At 40.1% G+C, this 22,405-nt stretch overlaps 2 protein-coding genes across 7 annotated transcripts in view; one reads left to right on the top strand and one right to left on the bottom strand.

Annotated features, from left to right (window-relative positions):
• Positions 1–22,405, top strand: part of LOC117477332 (zinc finger protein 208-like) — a 416,861-nt gene that overhangs the window by 211,545 nt on the left and 182,911 nt on the right.
• Positions 1–22,405, bottom strand: part of LOC117477343 (zinc finger protein 239-like) — a 124,361-nt gene that overhangs the window by 66,129 nt on the left and 35,827 nt on the right. For 3 of the 6 annotated variants that reach the window (XM_034124033.1, XM_034124034.1, XM_034124035.1), the window contains one exon: positions 18,744–20,146. The exons of 1 other annotated variant lie outside the window; for it this stretch is intronic. In XM_034124033.1, coding sequence (XP_033979924.1) covers positions 19,082–20,146 — 1,065 coding nt within the window. In that variant the 3' untranslated portion in view covers positions 18,744–19,081. Of the gene's footprint in view, positions 1–1,752; positions 2,075–18,743; positions 20,147–22,405 lie in introns of those variants that run through there. 2 more of the 6 variants (XM_034124029.1, XM_034124028.1) reach the window with 2 other exon arrangements.

Raw genomic sequence — 22,405 nt, 5'->3', positions numbered from 1 at the left:
CCCAGAGCCCTAAAAGAGCCCAAGACCCAAAATCAAGCCTAAAAAAAGTCCCCCCAAGCTCCCCCGTTTCTCTTCACTCATCTTTTATAGTCTCTTCCCTCCTCCCTCTCTGCATCAGAGGCCTGTACGACGAAGCCGGTTCAACCTAACCTGGATATGTTTGAGTTAGCCGGTTGGCCTAATCCAAAACATACGCGCTCTCGCTAAACGGTCCTACGACGCGGGTTATCAAGTGGATCGCTCAAGCCAGCCGTGTCCTATCTAGTTAGGTGCGCGTCCACATGAAAGGGGTGGTATTTGGAGCATTCGACCAATCTCAAACATGGACAAGCGTACTGACAGCGCAGCGTCATACTTCCTGAATGAAAAGTTAACTTTAATATTAGACAAATATGAAGACGTTAAACTTTAAACATCCATGACTTAAACACTTTATCCAGGATAAAAGCCACATAGCTGCACCTGCAAGGTGAATACAGCTGGTAAAAGAAAAAGTGTTTGAATACGTACATTAACAGGTTTATGATATCACTGCCCTGTCTAAGACACGAGTGGATCTGACTTTAATTACATTTGACTAGAGTGTTTCGTCAACGTGTTGCTTAAAATAATACTTCTGCATACAGTATGTGACACTGAGTGTTAGGGCTGTGCGATTATGGCAAAAATCATAATCACGATTATTTGGGTCAATAATTGATATCACTATTATTAATTGACTTTGAAAAAATCCATTTATTGAACTTTAAAACAAATACAAATAATAATTTGAACAGTATCTTTTTAACTGTTGATTACCCTGAACGCATAATTCAAATGAAAAACCAATACAAAAATAAATGATACATTTAAATAAATAATATCAAAATAATAAATACCAATAAACAAGATCAACAAATATTTTGGAGCGCACTTCCCCAAGCTACTAAACATATATAAATATGATAAATACAAATAAATGAGACCAACATTAAATTAGATCAAATATGTTGCAGTGCACAGTCACAACCTAGCAAAGCAAAATAATTGTTTTTTTCGATTATGTTGTTTTCGTAATTGTGGCAGGCCAAAATCGTAATTGCGATTAAAATAGGATTAATTGCACAGCCCTACTGAGTGTTGCACGGCCAGATACGGCTCAAGAAGCCGACTCAAATAAGGAGATATATGATACATTATGATATGATGTGATATGAATGATAATGGGACACATCAACGTCTGCACTCACAGACCTAAAATCATCAAGTCTGTACACAGTTCACTCTCATCCTGTGTGCATTGTTCTCCTCAATCGTTGTAACCGTTGTCAAGGTGTCAAAAACCACAACGCCTTCCTAGAATTGTGGTTGGAACTTTTATGCTTTGCTTGCCCCTTCTAAAATGCATAATGTGCATAGGTCAAGAGTTCAGGATGTTCTGTCTAGTTTCACATGTCTGGTAAGACATTATTGAGACATACATCCTTTCCATCAAACCAAATTATAGCCAATTTAGCATTTTTTGTTAGGGGAGGTCTGTCACGGCCACTTGAACAGCAGATCTGTCAACACTATTTCCATTTAATGCTACTTTGTACTTTTACTCCACTACAATTCAGAGGTAAATGGTGTACTTTCACTTCACTACATGTACCTTTAGTTACTTTACAGATGTGGATGAATGATGTGAAATATCAGACTTTAGTTACACCTGGAGTAAATTCACAAGCTACCCTGCAGTATACAAACTCGTCATGACACACACACACTTACAGACACACACTCTGAAGGATGTTACCTCTCTCTCCTCTTCGTCCTGGTTCTTCAGTCTTTCTTCTCCTTGATAAAACACTGCCGTTAAACACACTAATCTCCCTTTAATGCCTTTACTTGTGTTTACCGATCAGCAACGTGGTATAAAAAGCTACGAACAAAGAACGGGAGGCAACAAAAACACGGTTTAACGAATAAAAGCACGGATAGATCACCCTCCAAGGATAAACTAAGTCTTTGTAGCCTATGTGTTTTAAAAGTCTCTTTAACACATTACATTCAGTATAAAATCTGCGTCAACGTCTGTTAGCAACGTGTAGCTTCTGAGGACCGGAAGCTAGAAACGGACCACCGCAATGCATCATGGGATTTTAGTTTTTCTTTTAAACATAAATTCACTGCCTCCCTGTGGTGAAAAACGGTATTAAAATAAATATGAGTTACAACAATAATAACAATAATAGTAATAATAATAATAATAATAATAATAATAATAATAATAATAATATTAATAATAATAATAATAATAATAATAATAATAATAATAATAATAATAATAATAATAATAATAATAATAATAATAATAATAATAATAATGATAATAATGATAATAATAATAATATAAATATGGGACTGGTATGACGGATTTTAAACGTTGGGAAAAATGTTTTGTGATCATACATTTGTTTTCCATTATATAGGTTTTGATATAATGATTGATCATTAAAGTGTTATCAAAGCTGGTAAAGGTGCAGCTAGTTTTAATGACTTTGTATTCTGCAGGGTAGCTTGTGAATTTACTCCAGGTGGAACTAAAGTCTGATTTAACACTTGATTATATTTATAAAAGTAGAAGTACTCAGATCTTGTACTTCAGTAAAAATAGAAGTACCAGAGTGTAGACCACCACTCTCTCTGACCGAGAACAAAGAGGAGGAGAGAATATCTTTGTATGCAAATCAACCTCCACCTTCACCGACGCTGGGAAAAACACGCCGACATCAAAGGCAGCGGCTGACTGGACTGCAGGAGAAGCAGCAGCTAAATGCTCGTTAGCTTGAATCCTGCAGGGAACCCCACCTCAACACCTACACAGACACATACATAACATATAGGAATCACAATGATATCAATTTACTCTGTGAGGTATCATCATCGAGAAATATGTGTTTAAGTTATGTAGTGTCTCTACTTTAAAGAGTCCTCTCCTGCTGATGTTCAGGTGTATATCAGTATGTAGTGTCTCTACTTTAAAGAGTCCTCTCCTGCTGATGTTCAGGTGTATATCAGTATGTAGTGTCTCTACTTTAAAGAGTCCTCTCCTGCTGATGTTCAGGTGTATATCAGTATGTAGTGTCTCTACTTTAAAGAGTCCTCTCCTGCTGATGTTCAGGTGTATATCAGTATGTATACTCCTCCACTACATTTTGGATGTACATGTTGTACTCTTAACTCTGCTACAAGCGTCTTTGAGTTCTAGAGAAGCACTATATATAAATATTATTTATTATTATTATTATTTATCTGAGAGCTTTAGCAACTAGTTGTTCTACATATTCAGATTATTAGCTAATACAAAATGCCAGCTGCTATAGACTCATGAATGCATCAATAATCATAGTGCAGTAATATTATATAAATATTATTCAGAAATAGGCTACTTTTAATTTTTGGACTCTGAGTATATTTTGAAGGCTATCTTTAATTAAGTTATGTCTTGTACTTTTACACCACTGTGCTAATCTATAGAAGGCAAAGAGAAAGCAATGAAAGTCAGCAGGCTTGTTTTACACTGTCTATTTAGTGCCTCCTTCAGATCAGACACCTCCATTCATCTGCAGTTCCAATGTTAGCCAACAGAGGTCAGCAGTGTTCTACTTTTGATAAGACTTACCTTCTTATTGTATCTGAAGGTAACTTTGGAGGTCCTCTACCTGAACCCCTGCAGCCATGAGTGGCTTTTAACTTGGAATAAGCCTGGTGACCCTCAATAAAACAAAAATATTAAACCTAATTAAAAATTAAACACTATACCCTGCCTTCTTCATTGTAAAACCACGTTGTACATTTTACACATATATAATCTGTTCAATATTTTATATTTAATATTCCATATGTCATATATTTTTGAATATATATATTTGTATACATAATATCTACATGTATGTTTTCTATTTCAACATGTATATTTTCTATTTTCTTTTCTTTTCTTTCTATTCTTGTTTATTTGTAGTTTTGTTTTATTGTAAAATGCCTTGTCTTTTATGCTGCTGCAACAAAAACAATTTCCCAAATTGGGATCAATAAAGTACCATCTTATCTTATCTTATCTTAATTACCAACATCCTATTGGAAAATCATTGGGCCCTTAGATATCCTATCAACACCCTTAAAGGTGGGGTAGGTAAGTTTGAGAAACCGGCTCGAGATACACTTTTTGTTATATTCCATGGAATGCTCTTAACATCCCGATAGCAATGAATATCTGAAGTGCTTTGACAATAAATCCATAAAAAAACGTCATCTGTGTAGTCCCTCTACTTTAAAGAGCTATCTCCTGCTGATGTTCAGGGTGTACTGTATATCAGTATGTAGTGTCTCTACTTTAAAGAGTCCTCTCCTGCTGATGTTCAGGTGTATATCAGTATGTAGTGTCTCTACTTTAAAGAGTCCTCTCCTGCTGATGTTCAGGTGTATATCAGTATGTAGAGTCTCTACTTTAAAGAGTCCTCTCCTCCTGATGTTCAGGGTGTACTGTATATCAGTATGTAGTGTCTCTACTTTAAAGAGTCCTCTCCTGCTGATGTTCAGGGTGTACTGTATATCAGTATGTAGTGTCTCTACTTTAAAGAGTCCTCTCCTGCTGACGTTCAGGTGTATATCAGTATGTAGTGTCTCTACTTTAAAGAGTCCTCTCCTGCTGATGTTCAGGTGTATATCAGTATGTAGAGTCTCTACTTTAAAGAGTCCTCTCCTGCTGACGTTCAGGTGTATATCATTATGTAGTGTCTCTACTTTAAAGAGTCATCTCCTGCTAATGTTCAGGTGTATATCAGTATGTAGTGTCTCTACTTTAAAGAGTCCTCTCCTGCTGATGTTCAGGTGTATATCAGTATGTAGTGTCTCTACTTTAAAGAGTCATCTCCTGCTGATGTTCAGGTGTATATCAGTATGTAGTGTCTCTACTTTAAAGAGTCCTCTCCTGCTGATGTTCAGGTGTATATCAGTATGTAGTGTCTCTACTTTAAAGAGTCCTCTCCTGCTGATGTTCAGGTGTATATCAGTATGTAGAGTCTCTACTTTAAAGAGTCCTCTCCTGCTGACGTTCAGGTGTATATCAGTATGTAGTGTCTCTACTTTAAAGAGTCATCTCCTGCTGATGTTCAGGTGTATATCAGTATGTAGTGTCTCTACTTTAAAGAGTCCTCTCCTGCTGATGTTCAGGTGTATATCAGTATGTAGTGTCTCTACTTTAAAGAGTCCTCTCCTGCTGATGTTCAGGTGTATATCAGTATGTAGTGCCTCTACTTTAAAGAGTCCTCTCCTGCTGATGTTCAGGGTGTACTGTATATCAGTATGTAGTGTCTCTACTTTAAAGAGTCCTCTCCTGCTGACGTTCAGGTATATATCAGTATGTAGTGTCTCTACTTTAAAGAGTCCTCTCCTGCTGATGTTCAGGTGTATATCAGTATGTAGAGTCTCTACTTTAAAGAGTCCTCTCCTGCTGACGTGCAGGTGTATATCAGTATGTAGTGTCTCTACTTTAAAGAGTCCTCTCCTGCTGATGTTCAGGTGTATATCAGTATGTAGAGTGTCTACTTTAAAGAGTCCTCTCCTGCTGACGTTCAGGTGTATATCAGTATGTAGTGTCTCTACTTTAAAGAGTCATCTCCTGCTGATGTTCAGGTGTATATCAGTATGTAGTGTCTCTACTTTAAAGAGTCCTCTCCTGCTGATGTTCAGGTGTATATCAGTATGTAGTGTCTCTACTTTAAAGAGTCCTCTCCTGCTGATGTTCAGGTGTATATCAGTATGTAGAGTCTCTACTTTAAAGAGTCCTCTCCTCCTGATGTTCAGGGTGTACTGTATATCAGTATGTAGTGTCTCTACTTTAAAGAGTCCTCTCCTGCTGATGTTCAGGGTGTACTGTATATCAGTATGTAGTGTCTCTACTTTAAAGAGTCCTCTCCTGCTGACGTTCAGGTGTATATCAGTATGTAGTGTCTCTACTTTAAAGAGTCCTCTCCTGCTGATGTTCAGGTGTATATCAGTATGTAGAGTCTCTACTTTAAAGAGTCCTCTCCTGCTGACGTGCAGGTGTATATCAGTATGTAGTGTCTCTACTTTAAAGAGTCCTCTCCTGCTGATGTTCAGGTGTATATCAGTATGTAGAGTCTCTACTTTAAAGAGTCCTCTCCTGCTGACGTTCAGGTGTATATCAGTATGTAGTGTCTCTACTTTAAAGAGTCATCTCCTGCTGATGTTCAGGTGTATATCAGTATGTAGTGTCTCTACTTTAAAGAGTCCTCTCCTGCTGATGTTCAGGTGTATATCAGTATGTAGTGTCTCTACTTTAAAGAGTCCTCTCCTGCTGATGTTCAGGTGTATATCAGTATGTAGTGCCTCTACTTTAAAGAGTCCTCTCCTGCTGATGTTCAGGGTGTACTGTATATCAGTATGTAGTGTCTCTACTTTAAAGAGTCCTCTCCTGCTGACGTTCAGGTATATATCAGTATGTAGTGTCTCTACTTTAAAGAGTCCTCTCCTGCTGATGTTCAGGTGTATATCAGTATGTAGAGTCTCTACTTTAAAGAGTCCTCTCCTGCTGACGTGCAGGTGTATATCAGTATGTAGTGTCTCTACTTTAAAGAGTCCTCTCCTGCTGATGTTCAGGTGTATATCAGTATGTAGAGTGTCTACTTTAAAGAGTCCTCTCCTGCTGACGTTCAGGTGTATATCAGTATGTAGTGTCTCTACTTTAAAGAGTCATCTCCTGCTGATGTTCAGGTGTATATCAGTATGTAGTGTCTCTACTTTAAAGAGTCCTCTCCTGCTGATGTTCAGGTGTATATCAGTATGTAGTGTCTCTACTTTAAAGAGTCATCTCCTGCTGATGTTCAGGTGTATATCAGTATGTAGTGTCTCTACTTTAAAGAGTCCTCTCCTGCTGATGTTCAGGTGTATATCAGTATGTAGTGTCTCTACTTTAAAGAGTCCTCTCCTGCTGATGTTCAGGTGTATATCAGTATGTAGAGTCTCTACTTTAAAGAGTCCTCTCCTGCTGACGTTCAGGTGTATATCAGTATGTAGTGTCTCTACTTTAAAGAGTCATCTCCTGCTGATGTTCAGGTGTATATCAGTATGTAGTGTCTCTACTTTAAAGAGTCCTCTCCTGCTGATGTTCAGGTGTATATCAGTATGTAGTGTCTCTACTTTAAAGAGTCATCTCCTGCTGATGTTCAGGTGTATATCAGTATGTAGTGTCTCTACTTTAAAGAGTCCTCTCCTGCTGATGTTCAGGTGTATATCAGTATGTAGTGTCTCTACTTTAAAGAGTCCTCTCCTGCTGATGTTCAGGTGTATATCAGTATGTAGAGTCTCTACTTTAAAGAGTCCTCTCCTGCTGACGTTCAGGTGTATATCAGTATGTAGTGTCTCTACTTTAAAGAGTCATCTCCTGCTGATGTTCAGGTGTATATCAGTATGTAGTGTCTCTACTTTAAAGAGTCCTCTCCTGCTGATGTTCAGGTGTATATCAGTATGTAGTGTCTCTACTTTAAAGAGTCCTCTCCTGCTGATGTTCAGGTGTATATCAGTATGTAGTGTCTCTACTTTAAAGAGTCCTCTCCTGCTGATGTTCAGGTTGTATATCAGTATGTAGTGTCTCTACTTTAAAGAGTCCTCTCCTGCTGATGTTCAGGTGTATATCAGTATGTAGAGTCTCTACTTTAAAGAGTCCTCTCCTGCTGACGTTCAGGTGTATATCAGTATGTAGTGTCTCTACTTTAAAGAGTCATCTCCTGCTGATGTTCAGGTGTATATCAGTATGTAGTGTCTCTACTTTAAAGAGTCCTCTCCTGCTGATGTTCAGGTGTATATCAGTATGTAGTGTCTCTACTTTAAAGAGTCCTCTCCTGCTGATGTTCAGGTGTATATCGGTATGTAGTGTCTTTACTTTAAAGAGTCCTACAATTAGATGGAAAACAGCTGCAAAGAGACAGAAAATTACAACAAAGAGACAATTAATCACCATAAAAAAATATTTTAGTAGAGAAATGTTTTCATTGAAGTTAATGTGTTGAAGGGAATCCTGTAAAAAAAAGTTTTATTCAAAATGGCACTTTATCAAAATGCAATTGAGTGCAACTTCAACGTAACTGTATTTTTGGTTCCTATTAGATAAGATGTACTTTATTGATCCCATTGGGAAATGTTTGCGTTGCAGCAGCATAAAAAACAAGGCATTGCACATAATTAGAAATTAAAAGAGTAGAAATAAACATTTCAAAAATTTGAAAGATATCAAAATAGAAATTAAAAAGTAGAAAATATGCATTTGACGTGAAGATGAAACATAATAGAACATGTTGCTTACTTCCCATTGGAATTAATAAAGCATTTCGATTGTTTACATTTCTTTATATTATCTAAACACAATTGCGTTTCTAGGCAACAGCATGGTTCCATTCTTACTTCCTGTCAGCTGATGTCCTTCACTCTTTATTTGGAATGGAACCATCAGAATGATGACATCATCTTTTGTCTTTATGTAGAATTCTGAATTCTGCATTGATCTTCTAGGAGTTTGCAGGACTTGGCTGTGACGGTGAATTCATCAGAGCATCAGAGCACCAGAGCACCAGAGCAGCAGGCAGAAGGAATTTGTCCAGCTAGTGTCAGATCATTGCAGAAATAGGTTTTGTTGCAAGCAAACATTAGGGATACTTGCAGTGTTTTTTAGCGAGATAATCTTCACAAGTGAACTAAACTTTTGTGGGATTTTTGTGACGTTAATTCAGTCGAACAATTACATTTAGTTTGCTAGACAACAGGTCATTTCGTCACAGCAGTAGAGATGGAGATGAACAATAGAGATGAGCTGGCAGTCAAGCTCGAGATTCTGCAAAAAGAAAATCAGGAAATGAAGTTGTTGCTGGAGCAGGAGAGGACTTTAAGGGATAAGCTTGAGATTGAAGGCGCTAAAAAGAAGGAAGCGATGCTCAAAGCATATACAGCAGCTTTGCAGTTTAAGCACAATGTGAAAGTGAAAGCCCAGGAAATTGAGCAGAACGTCTTGCGCGTCAACAATGAGGACCTGAACATGAAATACAGAAACCTCCAGAGGTCACACAAGAAGGTCGAAGCCGAGATGGCTGCCTTGAGAAAGGAAAACCAGGAACTCAAACAACTGAAAGAACCCTGTGTTGAGGAGCAAGGTGTAGAGATGGCTGCTTTGCGTGAGACAAATCAGGAACTCCAACAACAGAAGCAGCGTTGTGTGGAGGAGAAGGATAAAGAGATAGCTGCCTTGCTGAAGGAAAACAAAACACTGAAACAAGAGAAGGAGCGTTGTGTGGTGGAGGAGGCGAAGGTGGACAAGAAAGAGGTTGTGGAGGTGAAAGTGGAACCAGAAGTGAGGCACAATGTGAAAATGAATGCCCTGGAAATTGAGCAGAAAGTCTTGCGCGGAAACAATGAGGAACTGAACATGAAATATGGAAAGCTCCTCAAGATGCACGAGAAGGACAAAGCAGTGATGGCCACCTTGAGAAAGGCAAACCAGGATCTCAAACAACTGAAAGAACCCTGTGTTGAGGAGAAGGATGCAGAGATGGCTGCCTTGCAAAAGACAAACCAGGAACTCAAACAAGAGAAGTTGCGTTGTCTTGAGGTGAAACATTTTGAGATAGTCGTTTTGCATGAGAGAAACCACGAACTGGAACAACAGAAGGAACGTTGTGTGGAGGAGAAGGATACAGAGATAGTTGCTTTGCATGAGAGAAACCACGAACTGGAACAACAGAAGGAACGTTGTGTGGAGGAGAAGGATACAGAGATAGTTGCTTTGCATGAGAGAAACCACGAACTGGAACAACAAAAGGAACGTTGTGTGGAGGAGAAGGCTGCAGAGATAGTTGCTTTGCATGAGAGAAACCACGAACTGGAACAACAGAAGGAACGTTGTGTGGAGGAGAAGGATGCAGAGATAGTCGCTTTGCATGAGAGAAACCACAAACTGGAACAACAGAAGGAACGTTGTGTTGAGGAAAAGGTTGCAGAGATGGCCGCCTTGCTGAAGGAAAACCAAACACTGAAACAAGAGAAGGAGCGTTGTGTGGTGGAGGAGGCGAAGGTGGACAAGAAAGAGGTTGTGGAGGTGAAAGTGGAACCAGAAGTGAGGCACAATGTGAAAATGAATGCCCTGGAAATTGAGCAGAAAGTCTTGCGCGGAAACAATGAGGAACTGAACATGAAATATGGAAAGCTCCTCAAGATGCACGAGAAGGACAAAGCAGTGATGGCCACCTTGAGAAAGGCAAACCAGGATCTCAAACAACTGAAAGAACCCTGTGTTGAGGAGAAGGATGCAGAGATGGCTGCCTTGCAAAAGACAAACCAGGAACTCAAACAAGAGAAGTTGCGTTGTCTTGAGGTGAAACATTTTGAGATAGTCGTTTTGCATGAGAGAAACCACGAACTGGAACAACAGAAGGAACGTTGTGTGGAGGAGAAGGATGCAGAGATAGTTGCTTTGCATGAGAGAAACCACGAACTGGAACAACAGAAGGAACGTTGTGTGGAGGAGAAGGATGCAGAGATAGTTGCTTTGCATGAGAGAAACCACGAACTGGAACAACAGAAGGAACGTTGTGTGGAGGAGAAGGATGCAGAGATAGTTGCTTTGCATGAGAGAAACCAGGAACTGGAACAACAGAAGGAACGTTGTGTGGAGGAGAAGGATGCAGAGATAGTCGCTTTGCATGAGAGAAACCAGGAACTGGAACAAAAGAAGGAACGTTGTTTGGAGGAGAAGGATGCAGAGATAGTTGCTTTGCATGAGAGAAACCACAAACTGGAACAACAGAAGGAACGTTGTCTTGAGGAAAAGGATGCAGAGATAGTCGCTTTGCATGAGAGAAACCACGAACTGGAACAACAGAAGGAACGTTGTGTTGAGGAAAAGGATGCAGAGATAGTTGCTTTGCATGAGAGAAACCACGAACTGGAACAACAGAAAGAACGTTGTGTGGAGGAGAAGGATGCAGAGATAGTTGCTTTGCATGAGAGAAACCAGCAACTGGAACAAAAGAAGGAACGTTGTGTTGAGGAAAAGGATGCAGAGATAGCCGCCTTGCTGAAGAAACAGCTGAAAAACCACCAAAGGCACTCTCCATGGTGAAGGAGGAGCTTGTGGAGGTAAAGGTGGAGTTGGAGGTGGAACAGGAAGTGAGGGTGGATCCACCTGAGCAAACCAATGAGCCGATCCCAACAACGCAGAGGAGGACAACACCACGGTGGAGAAGATTCATCAATTCCTTTTCTTGTATCCGCCCAAACATCAACGATGACTAAAAAGGAAAACATAAGACTCAAAGGCAGCCCTGACATCGGCTTTAAAAACTTTAAAAAACAAACTCACAACATCAAAAATTAGTAAGACATTAAAACATTTCAAGTACAGTCTAAAGCTCAAAGTGAGTGAGCAACAACATATACTCACAGCCAGTCAGGATATATATTTAAACACTTAACAGTTATTAGATCTGGTTAGACATCAACAAAGGTTCCAGAAGAGACTCACAGTGATGTGCAGTTTTAGCCACTAGGGGCAAAAAAACAACCTTAATTTTAAAATAAATAAACTATTCCTTTGCTTCTAGCACCCCTAAATAAGAGGAACATTTAGTCATTACAAGTTATCAGGTTTATGTTATATCGTCATGTTTGGTTTATAGTGTTCATTTTCATATTTAAGTTATATTTTTCATATTTACTTAATAGTTCATTTTTATATTTATGTTATATTTATCATGTTTAGTTAATAGTCAATTTTTATATGTATCTTATATTTTTCATATTTACTTAATAGTACATTTCTATATTTATGTTTAGTCCATTGTTTTCTTGTTAAGTTAAAGTCTTGTCAATCAATACAAAAATAATAATGATAATAACAATACTGACACGTTTGATTTATTTCACGTTTGTTTCTCCTGTCTAAGTTTAGCTTCTTGCTTTTAATTTCAAGTCACCAGAGATTTAGTCTGAGAATTCAACTAATAATAACAATCAATACAAAGACATTCAAATTCAAAATAACACTAGAATTCTTTCTCGTTTGTTCCTCCTGTTTTTGTCTAGTTACCTTTGTATTGAGTGACTTTAGCTCACCTGGCTCTGCCCTGATCAATACACTGACTTAAAGCTACTTCAGTACTTACTTTATTACCTTGTTTACAAAGTTTGCATTCAACAATTATCATAATAAATATAAACAAATGAAAAAACAACACTATGTATTTGATTTCTTTCAAGTTTGTTTTAGTCAACTATTTGATTTTAAATGCAACAGCACCAGCAAAAGTAGATTTTTTTTTACATTTCTGCTGATGTCCAGGTGTACAGTATATCAGTATACTCCTTAAGAGTCCTCTCCTGCTGATGTTTAGGTGTATTTCAGTATGTAGTGTCTCTACTTTAAAGAGTCCTCTCCTGCTGATGTTCAGGTGTATATCAGTATGTAGCAGAGGTGTGGACTCGAGTCACATGACTTGGACTCGAGTCAGACTCGAGTCACTAATTTGATGACTTTGGACTCGACTTGACAAAATCACAAAACACTTGCGACTCGACTTGGACTTGAACACCAATGACTCGGGACTTGACTTGGACTTGAGCCTTCTGACTTGAGGTGACTTGATAATTTAAATCAGGGATCTCCAACACGCCGATCGCGAGATGCCGCTAGAAGAGCAGACTCCAGTCGGGGAGAACAGAATCTTCAGCCGCTGCAACTCTTGCTGTGAATCCATGCAAGCAGGGGCGGGACTTTATTTTGCTGAGCCACCATGCGGCCAATCATATGCGAGGACACACTAGGATCATACCATTATGTGAAAGAAGGGTGGGGGGCAGACGCTCCAAAGACAGCAAGTGTAGTGGTACAGGCCAGCTACACAGAGCCACGGGGAGACGGATTTAAATGCAAACGCGTCGGAAAAAGTCAAGAAATTTGCGAAAACTGAAAAAAGAAGCAGCATCTGGCTGCATGTCAATGATATTGGAGAAAGCAAAGCTGAGTGCAGGATTTGTAAAATGAAAATAACCTTCAGAGCAGGGTTTTTTTTTGGTAACCACTCAGGATTTATTGTCAGAGGTGGGAGAAGTTCAGATCTTGTACTTGAGTAAAAGTACCAGAGTGTAGGAATACTCGGTTACAATAAAAAGTCCTGCATTCAAAATGTTACTCAAGTAAAAGTAGAAAAGTATTATCATCAAAATATAGTTAAAGTACCACCTGCAGAGGGATGTAGATTCAGGTTTTTTTCCGCATAAAGACGCCTCGCTGCACATTATCCCTTGTATAAAGATAGATTGTGGGTCCCTTATAACATGTTGTACACAGTGGAAATAAACATTCTGGACACCTCAACATCAGGGATCTTATACATTAAACTCCTTCTGAATCAAACCGTCACGGTAGCCTTACCTTACTGATCCCTGTATGATGTTCAGGTGTATATCAGTATGTAGTGTCTCTACTTTAAAGAGTCCTCTCCTGCTGATGTTCAGGTGTATATCAGTATGTAGTGTCTCTACTTTAAAGAGTCCTCTCCTGTTGATGTTCAGGTGTATATCAGTATGTAGTGTCTCTACTTTAAAGAGTCCTCTCCTGCTGATGTTCAGGTGTATATCAGTATGTAGTGTCTCTACTTTAAAGAGTCCTCTCCTGCTGATGTTCAGGTGTATATCAGTATGTAGTGTCTCTACTTTAAAGAGTCCTCTCCTGCTGATGTTCAGGTGTATATCAGTATGTAGTGTCTCTACTTTAAAGAGTCCTCTCCTGCTGATGTTCAGGTGTATATCAGTATGTAGAGTCTCTACTTTAAAGAGTCCTCTCCTGCTGACGTGCAGGTGTATATCAGTATGTAGTGTCTCTACTTTAAAGAGTCCTCTCCTGCTGATGTTCAGGTGTATATCAGTATGTAGAGTCTCTACTTTAAAGAGTCCTCTCCTGCTGACGTTCAGGTGTATATCAGTATGTAGTGTCTCTACTTTAAAGAGTCATCTCCTGCTGATGTTCAGGTGTATATCAGTATGTAGTGTCTCTACTTTAAAGAGTCCTCTCCTGCTGATGTTCAGGTGTATATCAGTATGTAGTGTCTCTACTTTAAAGAGTCATCTCCTGCTGACGTTCAGGTGTATATCAGTATGTAGTGTCTCTACTTTAAAGAGTCATCTCCTGCTGATGTTCAGGTGTATATCAGTATGTAGTGTCTCTACTTTAAAGAGTCCTCTCCTGCTGATGTTCAGGTGTATATCAGTATGTAGTGTCTCTACTTTAAAGAGTCCTCTCCTGCTGATGTTCAGGTGTATATCAGTATGTAGTGTCTCTACTTTAAAGAGTCCTCTCCTGCTGATGTTCAGGTGTATATCAGTATGTAGAGTCTCTACTTTAAAGAGTCCTCTCCTGCTGACGTTCAGGTGTATATCAGTATGTAGTGTCTCTACTTTAAAGAGTCATCTCCTGCTGATGTTCAGGTGTATATCAGTATGTAGTGTCTCTACTTTAAAGAGTCCTCTCCTGCTGATGTTCAGGTGTATATCAGTATGTAGTGTCTCTACTTTAAAGAGTCATCTCCTGCTGATGTTCAGGTGTATATCAGTATGTAGTGTCTCTACTTTAAAGAGTCCTCTCCTGCTGATGTTCAGGTGTATAATGATTCTTAAATCATGAACCCTGCTCTGTTCAGATTTAGCTCTGTTTGATAGGAAACAGTTGCACACACACACACACACACACACACACACACACACACACACACACACACACACACACACACACACACACACACACACACACACACACACACACACACACACACACACACACACACACACACACACACACACACACACACACACTGCCGCTAACAGTGTGCAGTCTGCAGAGAGTGGAGGTTACATAACAGCTGTTCAAAGATGCTTAAAAGAAGCTCCAGAGAGGAAGCAGAAACTCTGATACTGAAATCAGACAGGAGCTAGCAGATAATGAGAGATCACAAATACAAAGTCTAATAAAAAATAATAAGGGAGATATACTGCATCTATTTTTAGAAGGCAAATAGCTCAGTGTTTAATGATCAAACTAACCATCTTTTAAAAAGGATGTAATGTGAAAAAAACATAAAACTAACTTTAAGTTAAAAATAATTCAATAATGTTAAAAATAAATAAAAATAAATGTACTTCATTTTTCTGGGATCTAAAATCCCAGAGAGTAATTATAATTAGAGATGAATGTGACTTCCTCAAATTGCACATTTCTAGGGTTTCGTATGTTTGCAGGACAAAACAAAGCAGCATGAAACACAACAAAAGTTATTTTAGCGAATTAAACCTACTTTACGACAATGAACTGGATTCTGATTTTAAAACTTTCTACAGAGTTTGCAAAAGTGTTAACTTTAACAGTTCATGTTGCTGCAGTTTTACAGTAATGGCAGTGTTTTACGTCAGATTCCCGTGTTTTACTTACAGAACCGTGGGCAGTGTTTGCAGAAAGGGCCATGTTGAAGTGATGTTTGAGTGCAGAGCTGAAAATGTGTTTAGAGTTTTGGAGCTATGCTTTTGCTGTTTTGAGTGCCAGTTTAAATAATTGTGCTTTATGAGATATTTTAGTTCATCAGCACCTGAAAGAAACCCAGCAGAGGGCGCCAAATCTCTCTTTCCCAGCAACATCAACCAGCTCTGACAGTCAGAGCTGGTTGATGTTGCTGGAAAAAGAGATTTGGCGCCCTCTGCTGGTTTCTCTTCAGGTATTGACACACTCAAATGTCTGTGATAGTTTTAAAATCAAAATCCAGTGATTGGATGAAGTAGGTTTAATTGGCTCAAGTGGTGCAAACATGAACACAGTAAGATAAATAATATTTACACTACCAGTCAAAAGTTTAGACAAACCTTCTCATTAGTAGTTTTTTATTTATTTTAATTGTTTCTACATTGTAGATTTATACTGTAGACATCAAAACTATAAAAGAACACATATGTAATGTTCTAGTAAACATGAAAAAAATGTAAAAAAAAACAGAATTGTATTTATATTTTGCTGGCTACTGCAGAATGCTGTGGTAGCCTTGCCGGTTAAGTGAGCCTTGAATTCTGAATAAATCACCAACAGTGACACCAGCAAAGCCGTTTCTCAAAGTGATGATGGACGGTCGTTCCTCTTCAACGAGGTGAGTCGTTCTTGCCATACTATGGATTACAACAGTAGTCAAATAGGGCTTTCCACTGTGCACTAACCCTACCTCTGCACAACACAACTGATGGTCTCAAACACATTCAGAAGGCAAGTAATTCCACAAATGGAATGACAACCTCATGAAGCTGACTGAGAGAAGCCAAGAGTGTGCAAAGCAGTCATCAAGGCAAAAGGGGACTACTTTGAACAATCTAAATAAAAAATCATATTCTGGATTTCTTCAACACTTTTTTGACTAGATAATTCCATATGTGTTCTTTCATAGTTTTGATATGGTACCGGGCATCTGATAGCTTCTTAACATTTAACAAACTATGAATGTGTCATACTCACTTAACGGGAAGGAACTCAGCTATCAGACATTAACCATTTTTAGCTAAACGTAACACCAGGGTAATAACAAAGGCTCTGAATAAGCCCAGAGCGAAGAAATGCTAACGCACCTAGCACAGAACTCACGGTAAAATACCCTTATTACTTATCGGATCTGCACAAACAAGATATCGATTAGCAAGCTGAGATTCCACAGATTCCAGACATATACGTATCATCACTGAGCGATCAAAACTCGAGTTTCTTCCCGTTAAGTGGGAATGACAAAGAAGCACAGTTTCGTGAATATTGTTGTGTTTTGCCCCCGGAGGCGGGGGCATCGGGTTTATTAACCTGTTGAGCTTTTTTTTCACAAAACTGTGTCTCAGGGCTTCTTAACATTTAACAACCTATTAATGTGTCATACCCTATTAACGGGAATAATCTAAGCTAATTGACGATATGAACCATTTTTACCGAAACAAAACACAAGTCTCTTAGCAGGTCTCCCTTGAAAAAGAGATCAATGATCTCAATGGGATACAACCTGGATAAATAAAGGTGTGAAATGAAATGAAATGAAGTCTAACGACGAGAGTCTGAATTAGCACCAAGCGAAAGAGTGCTAACGCACTTAGCACATAACTCACGGTAGAAATATGTTATACTTCACCGGGTCTGCACAAACAAGATATCATGGAAGCTGATATTCCACAGATTCCAGAGGTATAAGTATCTTCACTGAGCGACAAAAACTTGCGGCAGCAAAGGCGAAGGCGAAACCAGACAACACACAACTTAGCTTTACGTCTTACCTTTGCTTTTTTCTGATCAAAAGTTGTGTTCAATGGCATTAAAACGCATAAAATTGCTGCTGAAGGTTAATCCAATGTTTCTGTGTCCCTTTGAAATTATCACTGATAATCCATCATCATATTTATGGCAATAAACCTAGTTTTGAGAGCGTAACATAGCTTTCGGTTTGGGCAAGCTGCGTGCGCATCACTCTCACTCCTCAATCATAACGTGTAGGTGGATTTGGAACTTCCCCCTCGATTCTATTAGCTATAACGGTTAAAAAGAAGTGTCAATCACCAAAATCGACCAATGGGTTCCAGAGAAACGGCAAATACACCTAAATGACCCAAGAGGTGGGTTTTTTTTTCTAAACCTCTCTAAAAAGGTCACATTTCACTTGTTTTGCATCAATCTTGATACAGGGTACTTATATGTTATAGTTTGGATTCCTAAAGCTTTTAGTCTACTATCCCATCATTCAAGGGTGGTTTTCACTATAAGTAATGGGTATTTTTTGGACGGACTCTATAATTTAAATTTGTTTACTATGTTCAATCTGAATTTACTTTAAAATAAAAACATCTATATTGATTCTGACTTTTCTACATCCAACTCACAGGTTTATCATTGCTTTGAGAAAAAAAGATTATTAATGTACCCCTTTTAGAAGTGTAGATATAGTCATTTGTTCTGGGAATGTCATTTTCGAGCCTGAGACCTGAAAAACAGGCTTGGGGCTTAACAGGTTATCAGGACAACTACACTGAGTTAGAAAGTATATTTTTCATTCAAATTAAAGTTTCAGCGACACATTTCATCCAGCTGTCAGCGGCCCTAAAACAAGGGAATTACATGTGTATAATGTGCTGAAAAACACAAAAAATATGCAGGGATGTGAGTCTGTTTCTAAGGCCTTTTTTTATTTCGGTAGATTATGATAATTTAAACAAAAGAGAACAGAATCAAACTGAAAACATCAGGAATATTTTCTAGATACATTTATCATTGGTTCTTTGTTTTTAGACCAGAACAGACTGCCAACTCAACAGGAACCATCAAAACATCCCAATCAAAGTTTAAAGGTGGGGTATGTAATTTATTTCAGAAACACTTTTTGTTATATTCCATGGATTGCTCTTAACATCTCGATAGCAATGAATATATTAATTGCTTTGATAATAAATACATAAAATGTCCTCTGTGGAAGCTGTAGCTCTGTAAAAAGCATGACCAATCATTTTAGCCGGCCCGGCTAAAATAACTGGATGGCCACCTGCCTGTCAGCCTTCCATCTGTGCACAAACTTATCTCGTGCCCTCATTGGTCATGTGCACGTTTGTGTGTGTTGGAGGAGGGGCTCTGTAAGGAAGTCTGAAGGAAGAGGCAGATTTTTTTCGGTTTTGTACTTTCAAATTCTAGCGCACTCGAGCTGGTTTCTCCAAAATTACATACCCCATCTTTAAGTCACATCATTTGATTAACCAAACAGATTATTCAAGAAACTACCGGATGCAGCTTAACGAGGCTAGCAGTTTAATCCTGGACATAGAATATTTTATAAAAGGAATAACAAGACTATTAAAAAACCATGGTTGAAACATAGCATAGTAGAACAATAATTTGAATTACATCGGGAGAAACAGCATCTCTGTGGCCTTGTTTTGGCATAGTGTGAACGCTGGTTTGAACATAAAAAAACTGTTAGTCAGATTTAGGAAAATACATGATGGGTTAGGGAGAAAACAGCATCTCTTCACACCAGTACGGTTTCTCTCCATGGTAAATACGTTGATGTGTTTTGAGAGCACCTGATGTCGTGAACGTTAGCCCACACTCTTCACAGCTGTACGGTTTCTCTCCAGTGTGAATACGTTGATGTGTTTTGAGATGAACTGATTGAGTGAACTTTTGCCCACACTCTTCACAGCTGTACGGTTTCTCTCCTGTGTGAAGTCGTTGATGTGTTTTGAGAGCACTTGAAGTCTTGAACGTTAGCCGACACTCTTCACAGCTGTACGGTTTCTCTCCAGTGTGAACACGTTGATGTGTTTTGAGAGCACCTGATTGAGTGAACGTTTTCCCACATTCTTCACAGCTATACGGTTTCTCTCCTGTGTGAACACGTTGATGTGTTTTGAGAGCACCTGATGTCGTGAACGTCAGCCCACACTCTTCACAGCTGTACGGTTTCTCTCCAGTGTGAACACGTTGATGTGTTTTGAGAGCACCTGATTGAGTGAACTTTTTCCCACACTCTTCACAGCTGTACGGTTTCTCTCCTGTGTGAACACGTTGATGTTTTTTGAGAGCACCTGATGTCGTGAACGTTAGCCCACACTCTTCACAGCTGTATGGTTTCTCTCCTGTGTGAACACGTTGATGTGTTTTGAGAGCACCTGATGTCGTGAACGTTTGCCCACAATCTTCACAGCTGTACGGTTTCTCTCCAGTGTGAACACGTTCATGTGTTTTGAGAGCACCTGATGTCGTGAACGTTTGCCCACACTCTTCACAGCTGTACGGTTTTTCTCCCGTGTGAATGCGGTGATGTGTTTTGAGATCACTTGATTGAATGAATGTTTTCCCACATTCTTCACAGCTGTGCGGTTTCTCTCCAGTGTGAATGCGGTGATGTGTTTTGAGATGATCAGATTTCTTGAATGTTTTCCCACACTCTTTACAGCTGTACTGTTTTTCACCAGTATGAATATGCCGGTGGAGCTTTAAATCTCCAAATGTTGTAAAGGATTGATCACATTGCTGACAGCTGTGACGTCTCTCTCTTCCTTTCGGTTTCTAAAACAGACGGGCAGAGAAAGAGAGAAAGTAAATCATAAAGCATAAATACATATACTGTTAACACAAGAAAAACTCACTTAATACAAACTTTCAGTTAACAAAATACTACTTGTACTAACTGTTTGTGATTATTATATTGGTATTATATTTGATACAGTAATACAGCAACATTCTAACCACAGTATATACCAGAGGTATGGGACTCGAGTCACATGACTTGACTCGAGTCATATGACTTGACTCGAGTCGGACTCAAGTCGCATATTTTTGGACTTGAGACTTGCTTGACTAACATTGATAAAAGACTCGACTTGACTTTGACTTGGTATTCATGACTTGAGACTTGACTTAGGCTTGAGACTAATGACTCGAAAGGACTTTACTTTTTAAAATAAAATATTTGCATTTGTTTTCGTATTGACCTCTGAAGAACCAGCACCTTACCGTGGTAGAGAGGTTTGTGTGCCCTGATGAACCTGGGGGCTGTGTTGTCTGGAACCTTGTGTTCCTGGTAGGGTCTCCCATGGCAAATTGGTCTCAGGCAAGGGGCCAGACTAATATTGGTTCAAAAGACCTCATGAAAGACGACACAGGAAGTGAGGATACCCGGCCCGGAGGAAGCCCGGGGTCCCCTTCTGGAGCCAGGCCCAGAAGGAGGACTCGTCGGCGAGCGTCCCGAAAAGGCAACGTGGGCAACACCTCCGCTTCTCCGTCCCACGGGCCCACCACCTACGGGAAACAGCGATGGGGTCGGATGCGCTGCCAGAAGGGTGGCAGTGAAAGCAGAGGGTCTCGACGGACCAGACCCGGGCGACAGAAGCTGGCTTTGGGGGCGTGGAACGTCACCTCTCTGGGGGCGAAGGAGCCGGAGCTTGTGTGGGAGGTGGAGCGTTACCAGTTGGATCTGGTTGGGCTCACCTTTAGGCACAGCGTCGGCTCTGGAACCTTACTTCTGGATAGGGGTTGGACTCTATTCTTCTCCGGAGTTGCTCAAGGTGTGAGGCGCCGGACGGGTGTGGGGATACTCACAAGCCCCCGGTTGGGTGCTTCGTTGTTGGAGTTTACCCCAGTGGACGAGAGGGTCGCCTCCCTACGCCTGCGGGTTATGGGGGGGAAAACTCTGACTGTTGTGTGTGCTTATGCACCAAACAGCAGTTCAGAGTATTCGGCCTTCTTGGAGACCCTGGAAAGAGTCCTGTATGGGGCTCCTGAATGGGACTCTTTAATCTTGCTAGGAGACTTCAATGCACATGTGGGCAATGATGGAGACACTTGGAGGGGCGTGATTGGGAGGAACAGCCCCCCTGAACTGAACCGGAGTGGTAGTTTGTTACTGGACTTCTGTGCAAGTCATGGATTGGCCATAACAAACACCATGTTCGAACATAAGGACGCTCATAAGTGTACGTGGTACCAGAGCCCCCTAGCCAGAAGGTCCATGATCGATTTCGTAATCGTATCATTGGACCTGAGGCCGTATGTTTTGGACACTCAGGTAAAGAGAGGGTTGTCAACTGATCACCATCTGGTGGTGAGTTGGGTCAAGTGGCGGGGGAAGCCTCTGGGCAGACCTGGTAAGCCCAAACGTGTAGTTTGGGTGAACTGGGAACGTCTGGAGGAGGCCCAAGTTCAGGAGGCCTTCAACTCACACCTCCGGCGGAGCTTTTCGGGCATTCCTGTGGAGGTTGGGGACATTGAACCAGAGTGGGCGGTGTTCAAAGCCTCTATTGCCAAAACCGCGGCGGGGAGCTGTGGTCTCATATTAGGTGCCTCAGGGGCGGCAACCCTCGAACCTCCTGGTGGACACCGGTGGTCAGGGAAGCCGTCTGACTGAAGAAGGAGGCCTTCAGGGATTTGTTATCCCGGGGGACTCCCGAGGCAGTTGCAAGGTACCGACAGGCCCGAAGGGCAGCAGCCTCAGCCGTGGCCGAGGCAAAGCAGCGGGTGTGGGAGAAAAGATTACTATTGAGATCTATTGTCAGGAATGTTAAGTCTTGTATCAAATAGTGAATTCTACTGCAGCAGAATGTTGCACGTCTGCACAGTGTTATATTTTCACAGCTCAGTGCCAGTAAATATTCTGCAGTTAGTATTGGACTACAAGATAGATGTAAGCCTGTACAGGTAGAGTTATTTAAAGCATAAATTAGACGGTTGGGTTCTGGAGGTGTCGTTACAGCAATTGTGCTTGGTTGGCGTGTCCTGTGCCTGGTGGTGGGGCCCAATGTGATATATTTTCATGGGGCCCAAAATCCC

The sequence above is a fragment of the Trematomus bernacchii genome, unplaced genomic scaffold, assembly GCF_902827165.1.
Source record: "Trematomus bernacchii unplaced genomic scaffold, fTreBer1.1, whole genome shotgun sequence".
Taxonomy (NCBI): Eukaryota; Metazoa; Chordata; class Actinopteri; order Perciformes; family Nototheniidae; genus Trematomus; species Trematomus bernacchii.
The sequence above is the reverse complement of the archived record's forward strand: the minus strand, read 5'-3'. Positions and strand labels throughout refer to the sequence as shown.